At 36.5% G+C, this 23,423-nt stretch overlaps 1 protein-coding gene across 2 annotated transcripts in view; it reads right to left on the bottom strand.

Annotated features, from left to right (window-relative positions):
• Window positions 1–23,423, bottom strand: part of ATP9B (ATPase phospholipid transporting 9B (putative)) — a 161,085-nt gene that overhangs the window by 67,414 nt on the left and 70,248 nt on the right. For both annotated transcript variants that reach the window (XM_074146110.1, XM_074146111.1), the window contains exons 9-11: window positions 19,263–19,343; window positions 15,245–15,320; window positions 10,109–10,185 (exon numbers count right to left, since the gene is read on the bottom strand). In XM_074146110.1, coding sequence (XP_074002211.1) covers window positions 10,109–10,185; window positions 15,245–15,320; window positions 19,263–19,343 — 234 coding nt within the window. The remainder of the gene's footprint in view (window positions 1–10,108; window positions 10,186–15,244; window positions 15,321–19,262; window positions 19,344–23,423) is intronic.

Raw genomic sequence — 23,423 nt, 5'->3', positions numbered from 1 at the left:
AGTTTATTCAAGAAAAGGAAATAAACTGCTACCCCGCCACTTTCAAACTTAAACTAGAAAAAGAGCTCCACGTGATAGGGAGAAGAAAAAAGAAAGCCTATCCCTCAAGCCCTGAAAGCATCAGAACGAATCTTATTTTCAGCTAAGTCGCAAGTCATCTATCTTTGCTTTTATAAAAGAAAATATTTGAGTGGATTCCTTGGAGACTATAAGATTAAGAAAAGATTCCACAAAGTCTCCAAATCATAAGAGAAATGAAACTGAACACTGTTTTGTATAAACAGAGTTTTGGCATACATTCCAAAAGATACGATGGGAAGGGAATTAGCTTAAAGAATATGAAGAGCAATCCACTCTGCAAACTAATCCACAATCTAAACCACATTATTTTCATCCAGTACAAGCTGGAATGCTGATTTTAATGCTAAATCTATCCACAGGCTTGCACTCCGAACTGAGGTAAAAAAAGAAGGGCAAAGATCATATTTGTTAAGAATATGACAAGCTCGTTACTTTAAGGGTGCAAACAGAATTGAGCAAATTATCTTAGTTATGATCACTATGTTCAGCCTATATCAAAATAAATACTCTGTCCTGATATGTATAGAACTTTCCCTCTAGATATTCATCACTGCAGACTAAGATTTCAAGTCATGTGAATCATGATGGTTACTGAGCATTAAAGAAATACATTGGACTTCAGCTATGTAAATTAGGAAGTCTCATATATGAAAACACACAGAAAACCTGTTTTTCTGTACTTGCTCTACATAAAAAGAAGTCTGGCCAGCTAAACAATAATGCCTGTAAAGCATCCAAACAAAAGATGTGAACATCAGATGGGTGACTATTTCAAGAACGCTCTGCAGGTCTCAAAGATCCTAGTTTCTGACATTTAAGACATCCCTCTTTCATAATAATAAGAAAAATAAAATAATTAATACACTTTGAACATATCCACCGCAAAAAATAATCTCTCTATTCCTTTTTATATAATTCCTTTCCATATTGGAAAAAATTGAGCAAATTCAGAAAAATATGAAAATAATTGGACAAATTATGGAAAATGATGCAAAAGAAAAATTATATAGGCTCTTCTAATAATCACTAGAGTTCTTAAATGAAGATAATAGGCATATCTGGTTTCCTACACAGTTGCAGTATCAAGTTTTTAGAACTGTAGATTTCAGGAACCTCTGTGTGCGTCTTTACTAAGGAAGGCATATAGAACATTCCACAATAAAGTCAAAGGTTAAAGTTAAAAAAAAAAAAAAAAACGAAACACATAAAAATCAGTACCAACTGTGGCACATTGCTCTTATTAACAAACACCTGATACACAGACCATAACCCTGACACAGGGAGACACGTAACACACTATTTCCACACCATCAGTATTTTGGCTACCACTGCTTTGGCTCGCAACGCTGCCAGCACGGCCTCGCAGGCAGAGCCTTAGGAAGGTGGGGAAGGTCTAAGCAATGAGATGAGGTTATAACCATCATCTGAGAGGCAGTGCCCTTTGCCCTTACCCTCTCCACCTCCCACGCTGGCTGTGTTTTGCCAATGGCATGATTAACTCCGAATGGCAACAAAGCTGGAAGGAGCAAGGCAAGTGAAAAAGCAAACTCCAGCAGCTGAGAGGAAATAGCCATCAGGGACTGCCTCTTAGGAGCTCACTGGGATACCCAGCACAAGTCAACTGCACAAGGAAACCCCCTTTTGCATTGTCTTCTGTAGAATAACATTTCAAGCGATTTCTATATTTTACCAAATTTTTTTTTTGTTTTAGCCTAGTTCGCTGCAGGTAATTGTGTTTCTGGTGAATAAGCAACAAGTTGTTGCTATTCCATAAGCTGATCTATTTTAAGAGATGCTCAGGCTGTTTTCTGAGATTAATCTACTTTTGGGACTACTGCAGAAATGGTGTTCTCCACCATTGATCCTTCCTCAAACACTGGTGTGAAATGACATTGAGTTGCTGAGCCAAATTCTAACATATTCACGTTTAAAGCATACTAACAGAGAACAAAATCCAAGCAGCTTTTAATGGGCTTCTCCAAAACAGGAAGTGATACATCTCAGAACATCATCAATTGAATTCTTGGTGAAAACCACAAAAATTTAGGACTGTGAGTCAGACATGGCTTACAGCTAGTCACTCACATTCTGGAACATATCCATTTTTATTGTCCTATATTCTTATAATAGAGAATGAATTTAACATTGTAGGAATTTTACCGCTATGAATAAATTCTCGGGCTTAAAAATCAATGGAAGAGTCTTCCACTAACTCTAAAATATATAGTAAACCTAGAAATTTACCCAGAGTACAGTGAGAATTCTTTCTCACTACCAAAGGGCCGTTCCCTTGCTTGTTTTCTATATTGTTATACAGCAATTATTTTGTTTACAACTAAACTGTGTATTGTTGCACATACTCTGCCTTGCAGTAGGATTGTAAACAGAAAGTGGCACCAGGTGAAGTAGAAGCGTTGATTCAACACCCGTGTCCCAAGTGGCACAGTACTGTAATGCGATACAGACAATCTCTTCAGTTCAGTACTTGAGCAGCAGTTGGGCCAGGTGACGATCACACGCCCCACAGGGATGCAACGCACCGTGCTAGATTACACGTAGCCAGAAAAGACCTACCACATGGCTGGGCATACCAATTGCCTAATATGTTTAATTGTTGCTTTCAGAAAAAATTAAAAGTTAAGGCAAAGGTTATTCTGGGACTTTAACTTGAAGATTGATGGCAGACCACATCATGGAACAACTTATTCTCTAACCCAGAGACCTAACAGCAAAGATAAACAAGTGATGATCTAATATTATTTTCCAGATACCAAAGAAAAGATATTAGGATCAAGTTTGTTCTAAGGCTACAGACATGCTGTGCATGCAAACCCAATAGTACCAATATTCAAGATATAACACTACTATGAAACACTAAGCTGTATGAGAAATGAGGTCCAATACCTTAAACTGACCACGCTGTTACTGTTTTTCTGCTTGTGGGGTTGGGTTTTTTCCCCCTTTGATTTCTTGTGCCCCAGTTTCCCATTTGTATTACTACCGTTTTATCACTTTTGGAGAGAAGAATATGAAAAAAAATTATACACTGCTATTTGAGAAGCACTGATAACGTGGATAAAAACACCCTTCCAAGTCACTGAAAAGAAGCAATTGCAAAAGTTTCAGGAAATAAATTCACTGTAAATAAAATACAGGAGTATACAAAAAAAACTGGTACAACACAGTAGTTTGCATTAAGTGAATTCTGTCCACATATGCACTCACAAAAGTCAATCAAGACTTTCAGTCTTACTGTTTGCTTATTGTTTTAATGTAGTGCTATAAACCTAGTATTCTTCCAGTTTTCTATATATGAAAGAAAATAGAAAACCTCAATTCCTTTATGTGCAACTATTCTTTTTCCATACTAGTCATCTGAAGATCGAAAACCCCACTTCCACACTTTTGGTATTGCAGTTAATGGAGCTACTGGTAATGATAGTTGGCAGAGAGTCTTTCTGGCTCAGAGTAAAGGACACAGAAACTTTGCTTTTGGTTTGCCAAAACACTGCTGATCATTTTCGAGTACCAACGTTCCTACATTCTAATCCCAGTTTTGGAAGAACAAGGGTGGCTCCTCTGCCACTCAGCCCTTTCTTTCCAAACTTTTCAGGAAAGACTCTTTCGTCCTCCTCCTTACCTAACACTGTTCCATCCATCTCACTGAGACACTCTAGTCTGTGAAAGGCTACTCTATTTTCCATCTCCTGCTACTTTCTTTCCTTTGCTCAGAGGTAAGAGCACACAGAGAGAAAAGCACTAATATTACGTGTCTTTCCTCATGGTCTGATCCCAACAATTCTCCCTTACATCAAGAGAGGGATTCTCATACTTCAATGGAAGCTGCTGGTTAAGCACTTTCTTGGACAGAAGCTCTGGGTACAGGGGACAAACTAAGTTTGGGGACTACTTACTACCTGTATGTGACAGCCTTTGCAGTTTTATCCCACACAAAAAGGAGTTTTTATGAGGATTACGCACAGTGGACTATACTCCATTAAAAAATGCTACATAAAACCTTTTCTTCCTACAAATCCTTGAAATTTGTCATTAAGAGCCACGTAAGTTTTCAAGGTTCTCCTTTCATCCTAGGCCCTACAGACATACAGCCATAAAAAGCCATTCCTCTTAAGGCTATAAACGTCAAATTATCAATTTAATAAGAAAAACATGCAAGTGAAGTTATGGGCCCTTGCATAACCGTGTAGGAGCAGGACAAGGGTTAATGCATTTCTACGGCCCTTCTGAAGCTCTTTAGGTAACAGCAAATTCTTGTTTGTTTTAACTGATGGTATTTTACAGGGCGTTTTGTTCTTTCCATCTATACCGACATGCAAGATTCCTTATGTGATTGTACTTCTGTTATGAAGAAGAACATTAGTAGTTCTTGTGTACTATGCCACTGGTAACGTAGGTACTCATGAACAGAAACGCAAGTCGGACTTACGAATGTCAGCTTTTGAGGTGGAACAGATAAGAATGGCTTACTAATGCAACTACAAGATACTGGACAATCAAATTTAAGGATGTTCAATAAGTGTGTCAAGGCACTATTGAAAATGCTATGCTGGATGGGTAAATTGGTGAAGCGATACCAATTTCTGGGAACACGTGAATCTGCTCCAGCCACTCTCCTTCACTCCAAATGAAGGAGTGGATGGGGGGGGGGGTGGGTCCTTTTCAAAAATTATTCTCATAAAATGGGGGAGAAAGAAGGACATGCACAGAGAAGCCTTTTAAAAGTAGAGAAGTCAGTTTGGTCACAAAACACTAGGAAGAGAAGTTCAGTAGGAGGGGAGAGAGAGAGAGGTGATGTGATTTTGCCTCAGATTACCAGAACAGAAATACTTTTTTATTATTTCAAGGCTCACCTGTGAGGCCATTTTCAAATAACCAAGGGCAACGTATACACACAAGAAAAACAATACAGGTTCTTAGATTTTTGGGGTTTTTTTTGTTTGTTTTTGTTTTTGTTTTTTTTTAAAGAAAACAAAAACAAAAAACCCAAACAAAAAATACTTGCAAAATCACCAAAGCACCAGCCACAGGACATGTAGTATTTAGCTTTCAGGCTGTTGAAGAATTAGGGGCAAAACCAGTATTACTGTTTTGATGGACACTGAATAGCTACTATGAAGTTTTACTTCTGATGTTAAAACATAACAGAACAGCAGATGTAGAATTCCATAATATAAAGCCAAAAAAAAAAAAAAAAAGTGTTTTGAATGCTGCTTGTAAGGATTAGCAATATGAAAACTATTTTTGTACTAATCTGAAGCACACTAGGCAGATTACATGCTGTAGCTCCTTTACAGAGGCTACTGATTTCTTGTGAGTTCTATTTAAGATAATTTCTCCTCATTTTGATGCATTACTGTGTACATTATGAGTGTATATATATATTGCACAGTCCAAGTAATTTTAGTTTTTCAATCTTAGTACACAAAATACATTGCCCTCAAATTCATTTCTGTCTCTCTCCAAGTATATTGTGTTTTTTTAACTTTACACCCAAAATCTGTTGCCACTGATGGAAAAAGGTCGCAATTGCAGAAGGGACATCCTAACAATCTTGCTTTCTATGATGACCAAAACTGCAAAAGCAATTCTAAATTTAGATAACAAAAAACAATTCTGTACTTTAAGTAGGTAAGAATGAGAACACTGCAAAATGCCAGACAAAATAAATAAATAACCTTAGTTTGTTAATTTCCCTCTTGGTTAATTAACACCTATAAATGACCTTTAGCATTGACAAGTCCAACTTCATCCAGAAAGCCAAGGTTTAAGAATATCTATCCAAATAGGATTGATTACTGATTACAGCATTGTGAGGAGCACAATTCAATCTGATGTTGTTTTTTTTTCTTAAGGCTGGAACTGCATTCCTGAGTAAGCTGATGTGACTGCCAATGAGGTAAAATGCAGAGAGTCATTACACTATAATAATGTTGATGTTACCATTTCTACATTTATGTAAAGCACAGAAGATATATCATTTTAGACTGAAATTAAATCTTGTCAGAAATAATTTTTCTTTATATTGTTTGGAATTAAAAACATATTGAATTGATCCATTAAGAAAATTCTCTTCTCTCTAGCTTTCTGTTTTTCAGACTGTGTCTGCATCCTCAGGCAATGAAACAATTTTTATAATTGTAATAAAACAGCAAAGTGTTGACTTTAAGTTAAGAAAATTGTTGCTTGAATGACTAAATACTTCAGCAAACACAATAAATCCTTATAAGTTTAACATACAACAGATAAACCACATGCTTGAACAGGTACATACATTTCACAAGTTTGCTTAAACTTATTTCAGTTTTAGTCTTCAGCTCAGTGTTTATAGAGCAGGTCTGCATCTCTAAGTTTTAATATTGGCTTAGTCAAAACCCATCTTCCCTTAAGCAGGAAAACTAAAAATTTGCCATTAGAAAATATGAGTTTATAGTACAAAACACAGCAGTAATGTTATACTCCAGCAAGAAATAAAACTGAAGCATCTCTCTGTATTTCAATGAAGACAGGAATGATAAAAGAATCGAGACCATGTATTTCTTACTTATTTCTGGACATAGAAGTCTCATTTTGACAATTGAGGAACAGATCTCAGCGTTTGCTGTCTCCCAATGCCAGAAGACATGAGCATCGCTGAGCTACATTCCCAACGACAGCATGTCAACACATTTTACAGGAAAATCTCAGGAATATTAGTTTTATTTGTTTTCGAAGGCAGCGGAGACAGTCTGCCATTTAAAACCAGTTCCAGTTGGAACAATTCTTCTCTAAAGCAGAAGAGGGGGCAGACTTATTTCCTCTCGAGTCTGCAGCAATATCACAATTGATCAATTTAATTTCAATTTTGTTTCAGCAACAGTCAGGTGCAGGTTTATGTATTTACTTTTTTTTTTTTAGTGTTCAAATCTTTAGAAGATCTATTACAGTTGAGAGATTAACCTCAAAGACTATTTTGGACTCCCTTTGCCCTCCTTTTGGCACCTAACGCTACATACCCTATCCAACAAGCAATCATTATTGTCAAGCTTGAGAAAACACAGGAAGATTCCCCCTCCCAAATACACAGAGAAGGAATGAACTGACTACTGCTTGTCTGCCTGCTGCAAGGCTAACTACCACCGAATAGCACCTACAGGCACCAAGTGTCTTATCTTACAGAAGTATGCAAACTAACGTGTGCTGGTTTCGCCTGCGATAGCATTAATTTTCCTTTTCCTGTTTTAGTTACTGCTGAGCAGCGCTTACACAGAGTCAAGGTCTTTCCTGCTTCTCGCACCACCCCACCAGTAAGTAGGCTGGAGGTCAACAAGAAGCTGGCAGGGGAAACGGCAAGGACAGCTGACCCCAACTGACCAAAGGGATATTTCATACCATATGACATCATGCTCAGCATATAAACCTGGGTGAAGAAAGAGGAAAGAGGGGAAGGGGACGATGTCCGAAATTATGGCATTTGTCCTTCTAAGTAACCATTAGGTGTGACGGAGCCCTGCTTTCCTGGAGATAGCTGAACACCTGCCTGCTGATGGGATTTTTTTTCATCTATCATAGCCTTAAATGTTTGTCTGTTTTTAGTTCCCAAGTCCATCTTTACTGGTCACGTTACTTGTTGGCAACTGCTTTAAACAAGGATGCTCAGTCCATAGAGTCAAAAAACCCACACCAGTATTACTGTTAAGTAATTGGTACACACAAGATTCATTTCTGAAATTGATTTGAAATACAGTTGACAGAGTTGATGCAGAAAATAGTCTCTAGAGAAAGTCTGCTCAGTATAAGATTAATTTTCAGATTTTTGAAATATTCTACAGAGCAACTACCAAGGCAGAGACATTTAAAGCAGGTAATTTACATATACTATATTAAGCCTCATTATTCACGTTTAGTGGATTCCTATCAGCTAATTATGGCACAAAGAACTAAGCACCTCCAAGAAGCAAATGAATATACATATTTAGAATACTGAACATTGAAATATGTCAATGAGTCCTTGAAAGGCCTTTGAACAACAAATAAATACAGTTTAGTTATACAAGCATCACCTGTTTTATCAGTGGCAGATAAAATGCTATTTAAAAGCATCATTTCTAATTAGAATTGAATAGGCTATTTCATTTGGAAGGGACCTACAATGATCATCTAGTCCAACTGCCTGGTCAATTCAGGGTTGACCAAAAGTTACAGCATGTTATTAGGAGGGGTGTCCAAATGCCTCTTGAACACTGACAGGCCTGGGGCATCAACCACCTCTCTAGGAAGCCTGTCCCAGGGTTTGACCACTCTCGGTAAAGAAAAGCTTCCTAATGCCCAGTCTAAACCTCCCCTGAATTGTTCCTCAGCTATTTATTTTAGGTAGTGTTCATACACTGATAGTACAATATATGCCGGATAATATTAAGCTTTGGCTCTGTTAGTTTGTATATATGCATGCATGTGTAACATTTTGCTTCCTAGTACTCAATGAAAATTATAAGTTTATTTATGTTCCTACTGTAGATGAAAGAATATGACATTTGATTGTTAGCAGCTGTAACATTAAAGTATTACACAAGCAAAGGTGGTACATGTACTGTCATAATAGTAAAAACCACGTTGCAGCTTGTCAACACACTGCTGGATCTCTTTTTTGTAGGTTTATCTGCCACATAATCTTTTGCTGATGAAAATTTAGAGCAACTATTTTAAAATCAGTAGTAATTTTGAAAGCATCAGGGAAATTTTATACACAAATCCTTTTATCCTTCATCATAGTTCTCTGTGAAATATTCATGCAAAAAAAATTTGAACAAATATTTACTAAAAATCTAATACACCTCCAGAATCTGTTGAATTTGACTAAAGCATGTTACATTTATGCATTCTCCCCTATCAATTTACTATATTAAATACTTTCATTTTAAACACCTGTGAGAATTATTTATTAGTCAGAAGTTGTTCAGAATTCTTACAGAAAGATTCTGTTACTAAAGGGCTCATCTTTGTGTAAGATGGAGCACCAAATAATTATGCACCATAAACATTCTGGTTCCGTTTTACTCTATTCTTTTAAAATGTATGTTATGAAGATTAAAATAATAAAAGGCCGTCTTAATCCACATAATGGTACATATCACCTGTCTTCGTCAATGAGACATTTAAAAGCATCTCTTTATTAGAAACACAAATCAATACACTCAAGGGACTGCAATAACTGCTTCAAGCAATTTGTATTATCATTCCTTTCTTGATGTTCCTACTCGGAGCAACTGATTATGAATGGCGTGAAAATGGCAACCTGTCACAACTGATTTTTTTCTAAACCTCTTGCAAGAATTTTTTCCTTTCTTAATATAATTAAGTATCTTCTAACAAAACACAGGTATAGGTTGTAAGATACAGACCACAACTGAAGTTCCCTTTCTTTATAATCGAGGGCTCTCCCCAACTGACATTAGAAACATCACTGATGAAATGAAGAGCTATTTGCTTTGTTTTGAGCTGAAGGAACCTTGTACAGAGGGAAGCACTCAAAACTTCTCATATCTTTTCAACAGACACACCTCTTGACAAAGTTTTCATTGCTTACAAAAAAAAAAGAACATTTTGGGTATCGACTAGAACCTCAGTTATCTTGCTCTACTTCCTCCAGGAGGCCAAATAAATTTTAGTAGTCTGTTATAAACATTTCTTAAAACTACTGTGTAGCTTTGACCAAATCATTTACAGTAAAATAATCTGAGAGAAGTGGGAATTAATATTTAGCTATGAGATAGAAGTATAAAAGTCTGAAGATACCCATTTATACTTTGAAGACAAATGTTTCCATTAGTATCTGTAACACTCCTAGCTAAAGGAAGAATAATTTTACTTCTGAAATGAGACTGAGGCAGAATTCACTTTTCATACCAAAGTTCAAGTCAGTTCAGCACACGCGAAATACATCAGAGTAAGAGCTTATAGATTTTTGGTACATCTATTTTTAAGTTTTACGAAAACAGAAGTAGGAAATCCCACAGTAAAGCTAGTTTACCTTATTTTTTGGATTGGATGTGTTCATTACACTTCGAGTTTCCTTGCCTGTGTAAATGACAACACCAATTACAGTTCCTGAAAAACAAACAAAGAAAAAGTAAAGCAGAGGTGCCAAGTAGCTCAGAGAAATTTGTCTGAATTAAAACTTGCAGTAATTTACAGTCCCTCTAACAAATCAATTGCATGAGTGCACCCTCAACAAGTTTGCCAATGACACCAAGCTCTGTGGCATGGTCGACACAGTGGAGGGAAGGGATGCCATCCAGAGGGACCTGGACAGGTTTGAGAGGTGGGCCCATGCAAACCTCATGAAGTTCAACAAGGACAAGTGCAAGGTCCCACACGTGGGCTGGGGCAATCCCAAGCACAAATACAGGCTGGGCAGAGAATGGATCGAGAACAGCCCTGAGGAGAAGGACTTGGGAGTGCTCGTGGATGAGAAGCTCGACATGAGCCAGCAATGTGCACTCGCAGCCCAGAAAGCCAACTGCATCCTGGGTTGCATCAAAAGAAGGGTGACCAGCAGGTCCAGGAAGGTGATTCTGCCCCTCTACTCCACTCTGGTCAGACCCCACCTGGAGTACTGCGCCCAACTCTGGAACCCCCAACATAAGAAGGACACGGACCTGCTGGAGCAGGTCCAGAGGAGGGCCACAAAGATGACTAGAGGGCTGGAGCACCTCTCCTATGAAGACAGACTGAGAGAGCTGGGGCTGTTCAGCCTGGAGAAGAGAAGGCTCAGGGGAGACCTTATAGCAGCCTTCCAATATCTGAAGGGGGCCACAGGAAAAACAGAGAGGGACTCTTTATCAAGGAGTGGAGCGATAGGACGAGGGGTAACAGTTTTAAAAGCTTTCATGTAAGCTGGGCAACCGCTGATTGGTAAGAGCAGAGTGGTTAAATGAAGGAGAGAGAAGTTATAGAAGATACCACTAGAATAAACACATGGGCCTGGAAAGACATAAAAGAGGATGTGCAGAATTAACACACACTCTGCATCTGGTGTGTGATCATATTAGTACTTGGGAGATACCAAAAATAATTTTTGGTGAGCCATATAAAAACAAGAAAGTGCTCAAATTAATTGAAATTGTGTGTAGGACTCAGCACAAGATAGTACTTTTCACAGCTGTGGAGTTATACCGAGTTGTTCTGATTTTATCTAAAGTGACTTTGCAAGACTGACACCTGCCAAAATGATCACAAAATTCCATTAATACAAATCTCCTTTTAATAGGTATCTCAGCAGGTCTCTCAGAAAACTGCATTATCTTGTTTAGAGTTTGAACCACACTGATCATTACAGTAAATGGAGAGCAAAAAGTTAAAGTCCATACTGTAGTGGAACTTTTGAGGCTTTTTAAAATTTAACTGCTGACTTTCACCTTTCCCTTTCTGAAAGAAAATCTACCAAATCTTTCAATAAACACAAACACCACAGTAAGTGATGTCACAAACAAAAGTTCTCTGAAAGATAAGTAATTTAATTAAAGATAACCTAAGAGGTTTTCAAAATACTTAGTGGTTTAAATTATTGGTTATATTTAAAGTTGTTTCTTCAATGACAGCAGTTTTTCAAGTTTTCACTAACCAAAACTTCCTTTCTTTCAGGCACTATTATTAATTCAACAGCAATAACACAGATATTAAGAATGGCACATGTACTTTGCACTTTGCTGGTACGTTTTTGAAACTCACTGGGACACTGCCATGGAAAAAGTCAGAATATTTTTTCCTATCTCACTTATTAAAGAATAACAAAAGGATGGCTGTATGCTTTGGACTTGAGAAGGGGGCTTCTGATTTCCACCACTACCAGAAGCTTCCCATGTGATCTTGGCAAATTAGTCTCTGTATTTTCTGTGATTCAGATAAACATCGTACACAGAGTCATCAGGTCTCTGCGAGGGTTTTACAATGAGGGGCACAAAGCACTTCAGATCTGCGAGCAATTGGAATCTCTATTTAGGTATCTAAACTATCAATTCTGAGAACATCTGGGTCTATAATATGTATTAGTTGTGACAAAATGGTATTTTTTTTTTTTTGTGTTCCATTTAGCTTGCTGGTATTCTAAGGGGTAAGGAGCTCTACCAAAACCAAGGCAAGTAAACACCTTCCAAATGTAAAAATTTGAGAAAACTCACTCTCCTGAACTGTATTTCTTGATATAAAAAGGCTGTGGAATAGTTTATTCTTGAGTTGTTTGACACTACATGATTCTGTTGAACCAATAATTTGGTTCCTAAAATTCAAAATTCTGTCTTAAATTATAGCAAATATTTTCTTGTCACTTATACTGGTCTAGCAATAGGCACTTTTTTTGTTTCTGTAGAATCCATTATTGCAGTATCCTGATATTTTCGTGAGCTTTGGCAATCTGCATTCAACATATAGTTGATAAGATTCCTTGAAACCTTTATACACTTACATTTACTGTTACTGATCTGCAAGATGATTGATTTGTGGTCTCTCTCCTCTAGAACTGTCAGGACATCAGCAACCAGAGCTCAAATTTTCTGAGGTATTCCCCACAAAATTCCCCAAACACTTTTCCTAGCCTGACCTTGACCCTCTGTATCACCTTGACAAACAGCAACGGCATGAGTCTTGGAGACAGTGGGCTCTCCTACCTGATGTAATATGCCAAAGGGAGTATCAGCAAATTCAGCATATATTTAGACGCTGGAAGGAGGAAAATGGGAAGAACCTCCTCATCCAACGACTGTCCTGTATGTCCTACGCAAAATCTTTTTAAAAAATTAAATAAGGCTTTGTATCTGCGACGCAGCTGCATATTCCTTTCCTGGGTGTCAGTGATGTAGCTCTCTGCCTCCATCCCTGAGACTGACAGCATTGGTCATTAATAGGACAAGATAATAGCGCAGGTTAACCCAGAATGCTTCGTAACAACCTCCAAGGGGTTGGCAAGGGCACTGCAGGAGCAACGGGTCGCGTATTTGCTTGGCTTAGATGTCCAGGCTTCTAACAAGCACTGGAGGAAGCAGCCTTCCAAGCCAGGATGCCTTAAAAACTGCCATACTGAAGAGTCTTAAGGCAAATGAAGAGATGTACAGGCAACTCTACTAGCCCCTACCATCTGGGCACAAGCGACAAACTCACTTTCTTGAATCAAAGTGGCAAAGTAATAGAAGATAAGGCTTGCACACATCATATACTTTTGGGTGAGAAATACCTGCACGTGACAGAACTGTGAGCCTAGACAATAAGGAGACTCAAATAAGACACAAGTGTGCTTAAGCTGAGGTAGCCTTCTACGGAGAAGAAAAATAGTACAGATTTTCACATGCTACAGGTTGTTTATCCTTCTGTTTTCATGGAAACTGAGTGGCACTCATCTGCAGAGGTTGTGTGCAAGCATAATCTTCCACTAAATTTTTCAGATATAATCAAGGACTGCGACAGGCCATGGCAGAGGAGGGGATGCAGAGGTGCCTGCAAACTTGTGTAGACAGAGTCCACCTCTGACATCCTGCCATAGCAAGCTTATGTGTTTATAATGCAGTCAGACAAGTGTTTTTATTAACAAGGTTTTCAGTTGTCACACATCTTGGAAATTCAGTTATGAAGTCTAATTTATTTTTTTAAAAACACTATAATAAAATTCAAATTTAATTAGCTTAGCATCAAGTATCCTAAATTAGCTATGTACATTCAACTTGGGAGTGAGATGAAAACAACTGAATGATACATCAGTTAATCAACCAAATCTAGAACATTTTAATTTTAACAATCCACGAATTGTTTTGCCTTATGATCTTCTTCATGACTATATGCACAGTGCACCCATAAGACCTTATAATTTCCTTATTAGATAAGCAACAGACTGAAGGCAATAATTTCCTACTCTTTGTTAAAGGCCTAATCTTGTCAAATGCTAAAATTACCTCCAAAGAAGTGCTGAGCAATTCTTAAGATCTGGATTTATAACACCATACAAAACAAGCAAATTTCCAAATAGAAATCTTATACACTTGAAAACTGCAATACTTACATGAGAAGCGCACATTAATCACAGTATTAAATTGTAGTTAATACATGAGATGACGTGAAATGAATGATATGCCAAAGTTTAGATTAAGAAGATATATGTCACAAAATCAGTTACTGAAGGAAATTACTTCTGCTACCTTAATTCAACCAACTCCTGCATGCACATCATGACACCATTTTTAATTACTCGATCGCACTATTTTTCCTCTTCAGAAGGGGCTGCAGTCTTGAAGAGCCATTCAATATTTTTACTTTGCATCATTCAGTGACTTGCTCTCCCTTAGAATTTATTCCACTGTTCAACACCATGCTCCAACAAGAAAATTATCTTCTCCTATGTTTTTCTACTGCTATCACGAATAATGAACCTAAGTCATTCACAAACAATTAAACCTTCATAAGACCCCTCAGAAGTAAAATACCCAAACATATGTTAAGACATAAATTTTAAGGAGCACTGTTTCCCTTAATTTGGATGCCAACTTCAGATGGCAGATCAAGAGGCCTCAGACATTAGTTACACTTATAAAAAAATAATCAAATCATCTACCCTGGAAATGAAAACATGAATGGTTTTCAATTAAAAATCAAAATTACTGATTCGGTATCATTCACTTTGCACATGTGTACTCCTCGAGTGTGGTTTCTTCCCTTCGTAAATAAATTTGGGGAAAAGCAAACTCAAAACAAGCTAACACAATATTGACGTTTATAATTAATAAGCAGTATCTTTTCACACACCATTACAGATCTTGACTACTTTAACTGAGGACAACTTTAGGCATCATCCACACCTAAAACAGAATACTTTAAAACCTGAAGTTTTTAATTAAAACAAAAAGGTCAGTGACTTTAGTGGGGTACAAGAGACAACACTGCTGAAACAGCAAAATTTAAGTAAAAAAACCTAAAACTATTAAGGAGGATTAAAATGTTATGAATATATTGTAAGTAGCATGATGAAACCGATGGGAAGGCAGACAACAGAGGAGCAAGAGATTAATAGCCTGGAAGACAAAAAGATTTTCAAAAGCCACTACTATTTCACATTGTAAAAATAAAAATACACTTCCACAGAGTTTTTAGATGCATTATCAGCTTTGCTAATTGCAACTCTTACCTGAAGCAACAACAGTGCTTGCCCATAATGTATTTTCTATGCTTAAGCTTTCATGAACCGCTGGATCACTGTCTTCCTGTTAAAAATATGAACAGCTACTAAGTAAATCAACATCACAAATAGTCATAGTTAAGAACAATGCCAAACCACCTGAATAAGAATAACTTGCACAGGATGTCTGTGTCCTTGTGTCAATCACTGTATAATAGCATTCATTGTACATAATTTTTCTGTCTGTAAGCAAACACAAAAATAACTTTCCAAAAAGTTCATATTACTTAAATCCAATTCTATTCAAAGAACTAAAGTCAAGACCGTTTTCAAAGGAACATATTCTTTTCCTCAGATGTATCAAAACTGCAGAACAGTTTGCTATACCAAGCAGTTAGTTATCAATACTAACCACCAAAAATTAATGCCCTGTTCTTTGTGACAATTTAAATCACCTATAATTCATAAAATAAGTTATGGTCATCAAAATTTCAAAGCCAAGTGACATCATATCGACTTCAGAAAAGAATACTTAGACTTCTAAAAAGAAATGTACATTTATGTTGTCTTACCACACACTTACAAAATACATGTCCAATAGGAAAATACTTCAAATAGGAAATTGCTTCTGTGATTATTTAAAACTTTCATTTTTTTCCTCTCCTCTCTCCTCCCAAGCAATAATGGTCCACAGATTGTAAACAGACTTAATCTCTCATAATCAATTTGGAGCATGTACAGATTTGTTACTCATTAGCAGCTGTGAAATGTGCTGTTTACAACTAAAGGGACCTTTAGGAGGTAGGATAATCAAGTGCATTTGATCGAATTACGGATTGTGCTAAACATTTTGCAGGAAAAGGGGGGGCACTGATTTACCAAAGTACACAGTAAATTCTACATAATGTCAATAATCAAAACCTATGTCCGTTTTTCATCTCTATTTTGAAACAACCACCAAGCACGGGATGAGCTGCTTAGAAATCTCTGTTCCTGAAAAAGAAAAATCTCAAACTAAACAGATACATTTTTGTGTGTACTTCAAAAGATCCCTACATAGCAAGGAAGCTACAGCTCTTACTTTATAAGCACTCGCTACTGTACCTCAAAGAGCAAATCATGCCTGAGTGTCACAGAAGTCCCCAGCAGGCATACAATAGGGTGACACGTACTAACAGAGAGCTTCACCACAAAAATCCTGTATTTCAGTCAAATACTGCAACCTCATGGAAATGAACGGGGCAGTCTTATACCATCATCAACATACAGTGATAGGACACAAATGCGAATACCATGCTGTTATGAATTTAGTCTCAAAATAGAAAAGCGTTTGCATTTTGCCCTCAGAAATTACATACCTGTAGTCCACAGTGGGACTTCAAATAGCTCCTCCCAAACACTGAAAAAAAAATTTCCCGTCTACCACTTACTAAAACTGCAATAAAGCTGAAGTAGTAATTTTTGCAAATGTCAAAAGCAGGAGAGAGAACTTCCATGATTCTGCACAGAAGGTGTAAGCAAACGGTAAATAATACTGGTCATGCCAGTACACACTAACGTAGTGCTCTTTGGACTCCACCTGGTAAAAGCTGAGTTAACAAGTATGGCTACCTTTTATTCTCTTTCTACAGACGTGTGTTTTTCTCATGCTTTTTCAGAATTGGTGAAATAGCTTCCTAATTTATCAAGCCCACGTAGGAGCATCAGACAGAAGAGAAACTCTGGTAGCATCTGTGTAAATTTCTCTTCTGTGCATCACTGTTTCAAAATAAGCTTACCCAAGACATGGACGATGCCCTGAGAACAAATAAGACAATCTCACACATTTTCACAGAACACTAATTTAGCTCATTTATTGTTTCTTGGTAGGATGTCCAGAAGAGAGGAGAGGTGGAAAAGAATTAACTTACACTGTTATCTAAGGGCCAGGCATGATCTTTCCCGTGTGCCCACACAAAGACACACAGGTACTTTTCATGCACTGCCTGCACACAAGGCACCAAAACCCATCGAGTACAACAGAAAATAACTTCATGTGAAGCTGTCAGACACCAATAGAGTACAGCAGAGCTTTAACTCCTCCTGATGTGGCTATGCAGCTGTGCTGCAAGAGGTATCTTCTGTCAGCTATCAGGTTTGCTGGGGATGTATTTCTCACGTAGAAGTACTTAAGAGAAGTTGTTCCCTCATAAAAACTCCAGAGCTGTGCACCTAAGTTTCTGTTTTGGTTTGGTTTATGGCCATGCACTTTTTGAAATTATCTAAGTTTGTCTTCTACATTGTTAACAATCTGTCTTCATAACGGGGAAAAAAAAGAAAAGAAAAATCAATGTGCTATTACCCTGTCAACCTACCCTTGCAAGAATTCTTTGAACATCAATGCTTAAGTAGGAAAAACGTATGCATTAGCATCACTAAGCACAGTAATTTTTTTTATTTTTTTTTTAACTTTAACATAAAATAGAAATTAGATGCAAAACCTGATTTAGTGTAAGCAGCAAGGGCTCACGGCAGAAGTAGAAAGATAAATCAGTAAACAAGTGTCCTAAGACCACATCTCACTATGCAGAAGGTACACAGCCAACAAAAAAACCCAAAAAACTTCTAAGATGTTAGATGGATCACACTGGATAGTGTGATCCACCGTGAACCAAATCTGAGGGCACTGCCCTCAAATGCGTGCACACGCAATTTCAGTTTGAACTGCCCTTACTACTGAAGCAATCAAAACAACACATACATAAACCTGAAAGCATAAAATGCATCAGGGTTATTTACACATATCGGGGATGCTTGAATCATACAGCTCTTATTACGTGTACAAACAGAACCCACAACAGGGAGCAACTGTTTAGTGATGATTTCCCCACGTGTCAATTACACATACCGGAGTTGTTAAAAAGGCTCTGAGGAGTTCAATTTATATTTAGAAAAGTATACGCTTATCCACTGGGACAGGAATAACATGAATTTTACAGCTGTTAATAGAAGTTTCATTTGGACAATTGGTCAATACAAGGTTTAAGTAAACATTGTTGCTTACAGCTTTGAAGGTGTGGGCAAATGACATTTACTTTGTAGGCAGCAGGAACTATATAACTGGTATAAATTGGTCTTCGAGAGCCAACAACTGCAGTATCTCATTCATCAGCATACTTAGAATTGTGAACTGGAATTCCAATTACCGAACAAAATCTATTACTGATTTGAGTCACTTGGGTAAAAACCCTTCTCTCTACCTACATAGTAGTTAATTCTCTCAAATTATTTTAGAAACAAACTATCAAGAGAAACGAGTCTACTAACATTTGAGTTTGGCTAATATAAAGAAAACAATCACTGTATACACTAATATAATACTACAGATCTATAAAGCAACTTAAAAAAATTACTGCCTATTATTACACTCTGCTTTAAAATGTTAACTTCAGCAGGCCACCTTTTGAAAACAACAGAAAAAATTCTCAGAAATGACTGCGTTGCTATTATCGTATTTGGTTTTAATATAATTATAGCTAGGAAAATGATTTAATAAAGCCTCCATAAGTGGCTTTTAGTTTTATTTTACTTTTTGAGGTAACTGAACTTTGGAAATATTAGCTTTCCCTTGAACCGAAATGCTGTTAAACAAGGCACGTTTTTATTGCACATAAACTACCATTTGCATTGTCTCAGGCTACTGAATATATTCAACTTGCCACTTTTTGACATAGATAAACAATACATCAGATACCTGCAGACAAACAATATGTACTACTATATAACCGGTTCATATAAAAAGATGACAGTAGTGTCAACAAATATCCAATTTTTGGATTCTGCTTTTTGTCAGATATTCTTTATGTATTAGCTTTCTGCAATATGTGTTTGCCAGGGTATATGAAGTATTGCGATGGCAGGAACATGAAAAAAAATACTGCTGTAAAGCTAAGGAAAGATCTGATACGACTTTCACACTAAGTATAGGTTCTACTTATATTGAGATATGGAAGAGAGAAGTAGAACTGCATTTACATATACCACTTACCCGGGTGAAGGTACCCTCAAAACTGTGAATATCCAGCTGCGGCTTCTGAGCATAAACGTAAGCATTGATTGAAAAGAGATCCTGGAAAACAGATTAGTGTACTTATTATTTAAACTTGACTTTAATCACACATTTTGAAGAACCTTTTAGTGGTAAAGATTCCAGTTTATGTCGCCCGTGACCTCATCCCAAGTTAAGTTCATGAAATTTTTACCCAACTAAGAAACACGCTGATTTTTTTAGTACATCTTGTTGTAAAGGAACCAGATCCAAGATGATATTCTAAATGCCGTGATAGTTCAAACATTAAACTTTTACATTTATAATGAATTAAAAATGTTATCTATTTTCTCTTAATAGTCCCATTTTCATGTCTAGTAGTATAATCTTAAAATATTTTCCATATATTTATTCTTTTAAAAATAAAGTGGGATTTTTTTTGTTTTTAATAAAACGGGAAAGAAAATACTTTTCTGGCAAGGACAAGGCACACTGAATACAAGAGGAAACAAATTAAATTGATTCAAGTTCTCTTAAATGCTCAAGCACATCTGCAGTCAACCCATTGGAAAACCCCATCAGCTTCAAGAAAGCTTAGATATAGCAACAGGATCACTCAAATGCCTCAAATCTGGAATATACTAAACTAGTCTGGTAAAATTGGGTCTAATCTATGTGGTACTCATGACAGCAAACAACCCATGAACAGTCCTACCCTAAAACTAAGACGACCAAGAGAGACCTGCAGATACTACAGTAGTGGGCTCTATAAATAGATGGCAGTGTGGTATAAACAGGGGAAGAAAAAAACAATAATCTGATGATGGTTAGATCTTAAGAGCTGTCCCTAGAGGCCCAGGGAGGATGACCTTAAAATTCTGAAACAATTATTTCATCAGGTAGCTGTTCTCAAACATCCACCTCTCACAGAAAGAATACCACAGACTAATTGTTAACAACTATTACACAAGACTTTCTTCTCATCATGAAAGCAAAGATTCTGGTCCTTTTCAGATGGTCAGGAACAACAGCAGCCAAGAGATTTCAACACAAGTAGACCGCTCACCCATGGATCCACAATCCAGTTTCTACTCTCGAGAGGAGCAGATACTTGATACCAAATCCCAGTCTAAGAATCATAACCTATGATGAAATGCAAGAGCGTCTACCTTCCCACCAGATGCAGCGCCTAACTATTTGAGTTATCTCCATCCTCTATTACTGGATGAATCTTGCAAAAAGCTAATCAGACACCATCTCTGGGGAGCAGATTATATGACTACAATATCCTGTTCGTGCTAACTAGAATGTGCTATCTTTAAAAGTAGAATTAATTTTACAGCCTCTTTCATGGATGTATAACCATACTTTGGCTCAAATATAGCTATTTTTAAAAGCATGACTTTTTTTTGTTCATAATTTTGAAGAAAAAAAATACATTTGAATATTACATAATTTGAAGATTACAAAAATTAACTAAAGGCGCACTTGTCCAACTGTGCTCATGTCTTAAAATCAGACACATTTGTATCCTTTTGTTTTTCCAATAAAACAGCTACAGATTTTTGAGTATCATTATTTTTCCACTCTTCCAGATCAAAAGGAATGTTGTTTTAAAAAAATCTATTGTACATTTATCAAACATGTTTCACCCTAGTTTAAAAATGTGTAGCTCTACAAATAATGAACTTGTACTTCTATTTATATTCTGCAGACAACAAATCTCTCACTTCGTATCTTGCAAAAACACACAGATTTTATATTTCATAATGCTTTTTAAAACATGAATCAAATCTGAACATTAACTCTCACAAATTATCTTTATCTTAAACCGTTAGCCATTTATTGTAGTCTTTCACACGAAGTTCATTCACTGCATCCTTGTTCTTCCAACCTACTTTCATCAGGTTCACGAGAAATAATTTATACGAAACTAATACACATGTGGTGTCCTGTATCTTCATCATTCACTTCTTTCCAATCTGTTATCACCTACAATTTAGCTAATCCAGGCTATTATGTGCTTCATTATGCAAAGAAAAATAAAGGGTCTCTCAGTAGCAGATAGCACAGCAGAAAACTAATACCACACACATACTCATATACACAATAAAAACTGCCAGTGAAATGCGTCAACCAAGAACTTCTCTCTTTTCAAAGAATGGTTGAGTGGGAAGCAACATTAGAATAAAAGGAAGTAGAAATATCCACCTTTTAAAGTATATTGGCATTTGTACAGTAATACATTTTCCTTGTTTCTAATCTTTTTATTTTCTTCTACTGTGACGTTCTCCTTTGTTATATTTTACACGTAAAAATTTCTACCAAGTTCCTTTGGTGTCTTGCCTTTTTATGTTTTAGTTCTCCTTTTGTATTTCTGATTTAACACCTAAAGTTTCACATTTTCCTTCTTCTCTTTTCTTGAATTTCAACTCTGAAACAAACTCACTTATCTTTCTGAAAAAATTAGATCTGCCCATTCCCTACATGTTTGTGGAATGTCTGGAATGTCACAAACTAAAACCGCCAGAGTATTCCAAAAGCACATGACTTTTCCTAAAACTGAAAAACATAAGAAAAAAACTATGCTCTGAGAGAAATCCAGGGTGGTTATTCATTTGCCTTTCATCCATGAGCAGTAGAAAGACATAAAATACTACACGTGCCCCGTAGCTTTCAGAAGTATCTTTTCACTATTAGGGTAAAGCAAAGGGAGGAGGACTGTTTTTCCTGTATCCCAATGCTCTCCGCTCCAAATGGACATCAGTCTCAGGCCAATAAAATACAGTTGCTCAAGTTGTGTAATACAAGGGAAAGAAACAGAAATCCAAAGAATGATACAAATATAGAAAAGAGATTACATATGAACTGCGTTCAACAATAAAGGTTACTGTAGGAGCACAAAGATGTTCCTTCACCTAGTGCTGCTTTCCCAGTAGAAGCTGTGCATTTCTCATCTCAGCATCTTGAAAGAAGTCGTGATGGTGAATTTGACAAGGAGACATCAAGATTTGTACACAACACTACATGTAAATATAACTTCTACTTACTGAGCAAGAAAAGTTTATCTGGTTAGGTTATGTCATTGCTTTCCCCATTATAAAAGAAGGGAGATAGGAAATTACCTTAAATAAATGATTTAATTATATTTAATTTAAAAAAAACCTCACAACTACTTTTTATTAATGATTTAACTAACAAGGTACCTGATCTTTGTAAAATTTAGCCTCAGCAAATAATTATTTCATTCCATAAGCATTCAGCTGCTAGTTCACTGATGCCCAATAGTTCTAGTGATATGTTCAATGGAAACAGTATTCTACACCTAAAATTACGTTTCTTTTAGGAAAGAGTAAGCGCAAATGACCTCAGTTATTTTCTTACTCAAGGGAAAAAAAAAACAAAAACACTTGGATAGGGGGATTGTAACAGTTCTACATTAAAGAAACTATGAAAGACTTGAATCTTAAGCAATCAATTATTCTTTTAAAACAGCAGATGAGATTTTGAAATAAACTTGATATGCATTATTTCATACTTGAAAATAATAATTTAAAATAATGCACTTCATCCTTCTACACTGAAATGTACACAGGAAATGATTTGATGATGGCACAATAATGAAAGCGTTCTCTTATGCATTTCACAATTTAAAAATCACCGTAAAGTTATCAATAACATAGAAAAATCTCCTCTATTAGGTCAAGGGCAACATTTGTTCACCTTACTTAAAGATCATTAAAATACATTCTTAATCATAACATGTAGTTCATTACAAATAAAATTGCCTTTGGTTCAATAAAACTAATTAAATGTAAATGGTATTGTTTACTGCTGTATGGATCTTCTGATATAAATCAGCAAGTCACCATTTATTGAAAATTACAGTGACCTCATTGCTGTTAATAAATTTAGTTGATCACACAAGCTAGAGAAGAATGCCCCAGAACACGCGTATTGCCAGAAGAACTGTCCCACCTATAACTACGAAACCGCAAGAAACCTAATCCAGGTGTTACAATATTTGCTGCTCAGCCATCACTAAATGACTTGTTGAAAATTTAATTCTCTGATCACATTAAGTGCTTTAGGAAGACAACAAAATCTGTACTGATCATCTTGGTGGTGTCATATCTTCTTTAAGGAAACCTCTGAAGGTCT

This window comes from Numenius arquata, chromosome 4 (assembly GCF_964106895.1).
Source record: "Numenius arquata chromosome 4, bNumArq3.hap1.1, whole genome shotgun sequence".
NCBI lineage: Eukaryota > Metazoa > Chordata > Aves > Charadriiformes > Scolopacidae > Numenius > Numenius arquata.
Note: the sequence above shows the minus strand (reverse complement) of the source record. Positions and strands in the feature narration are given on the sequence as shown.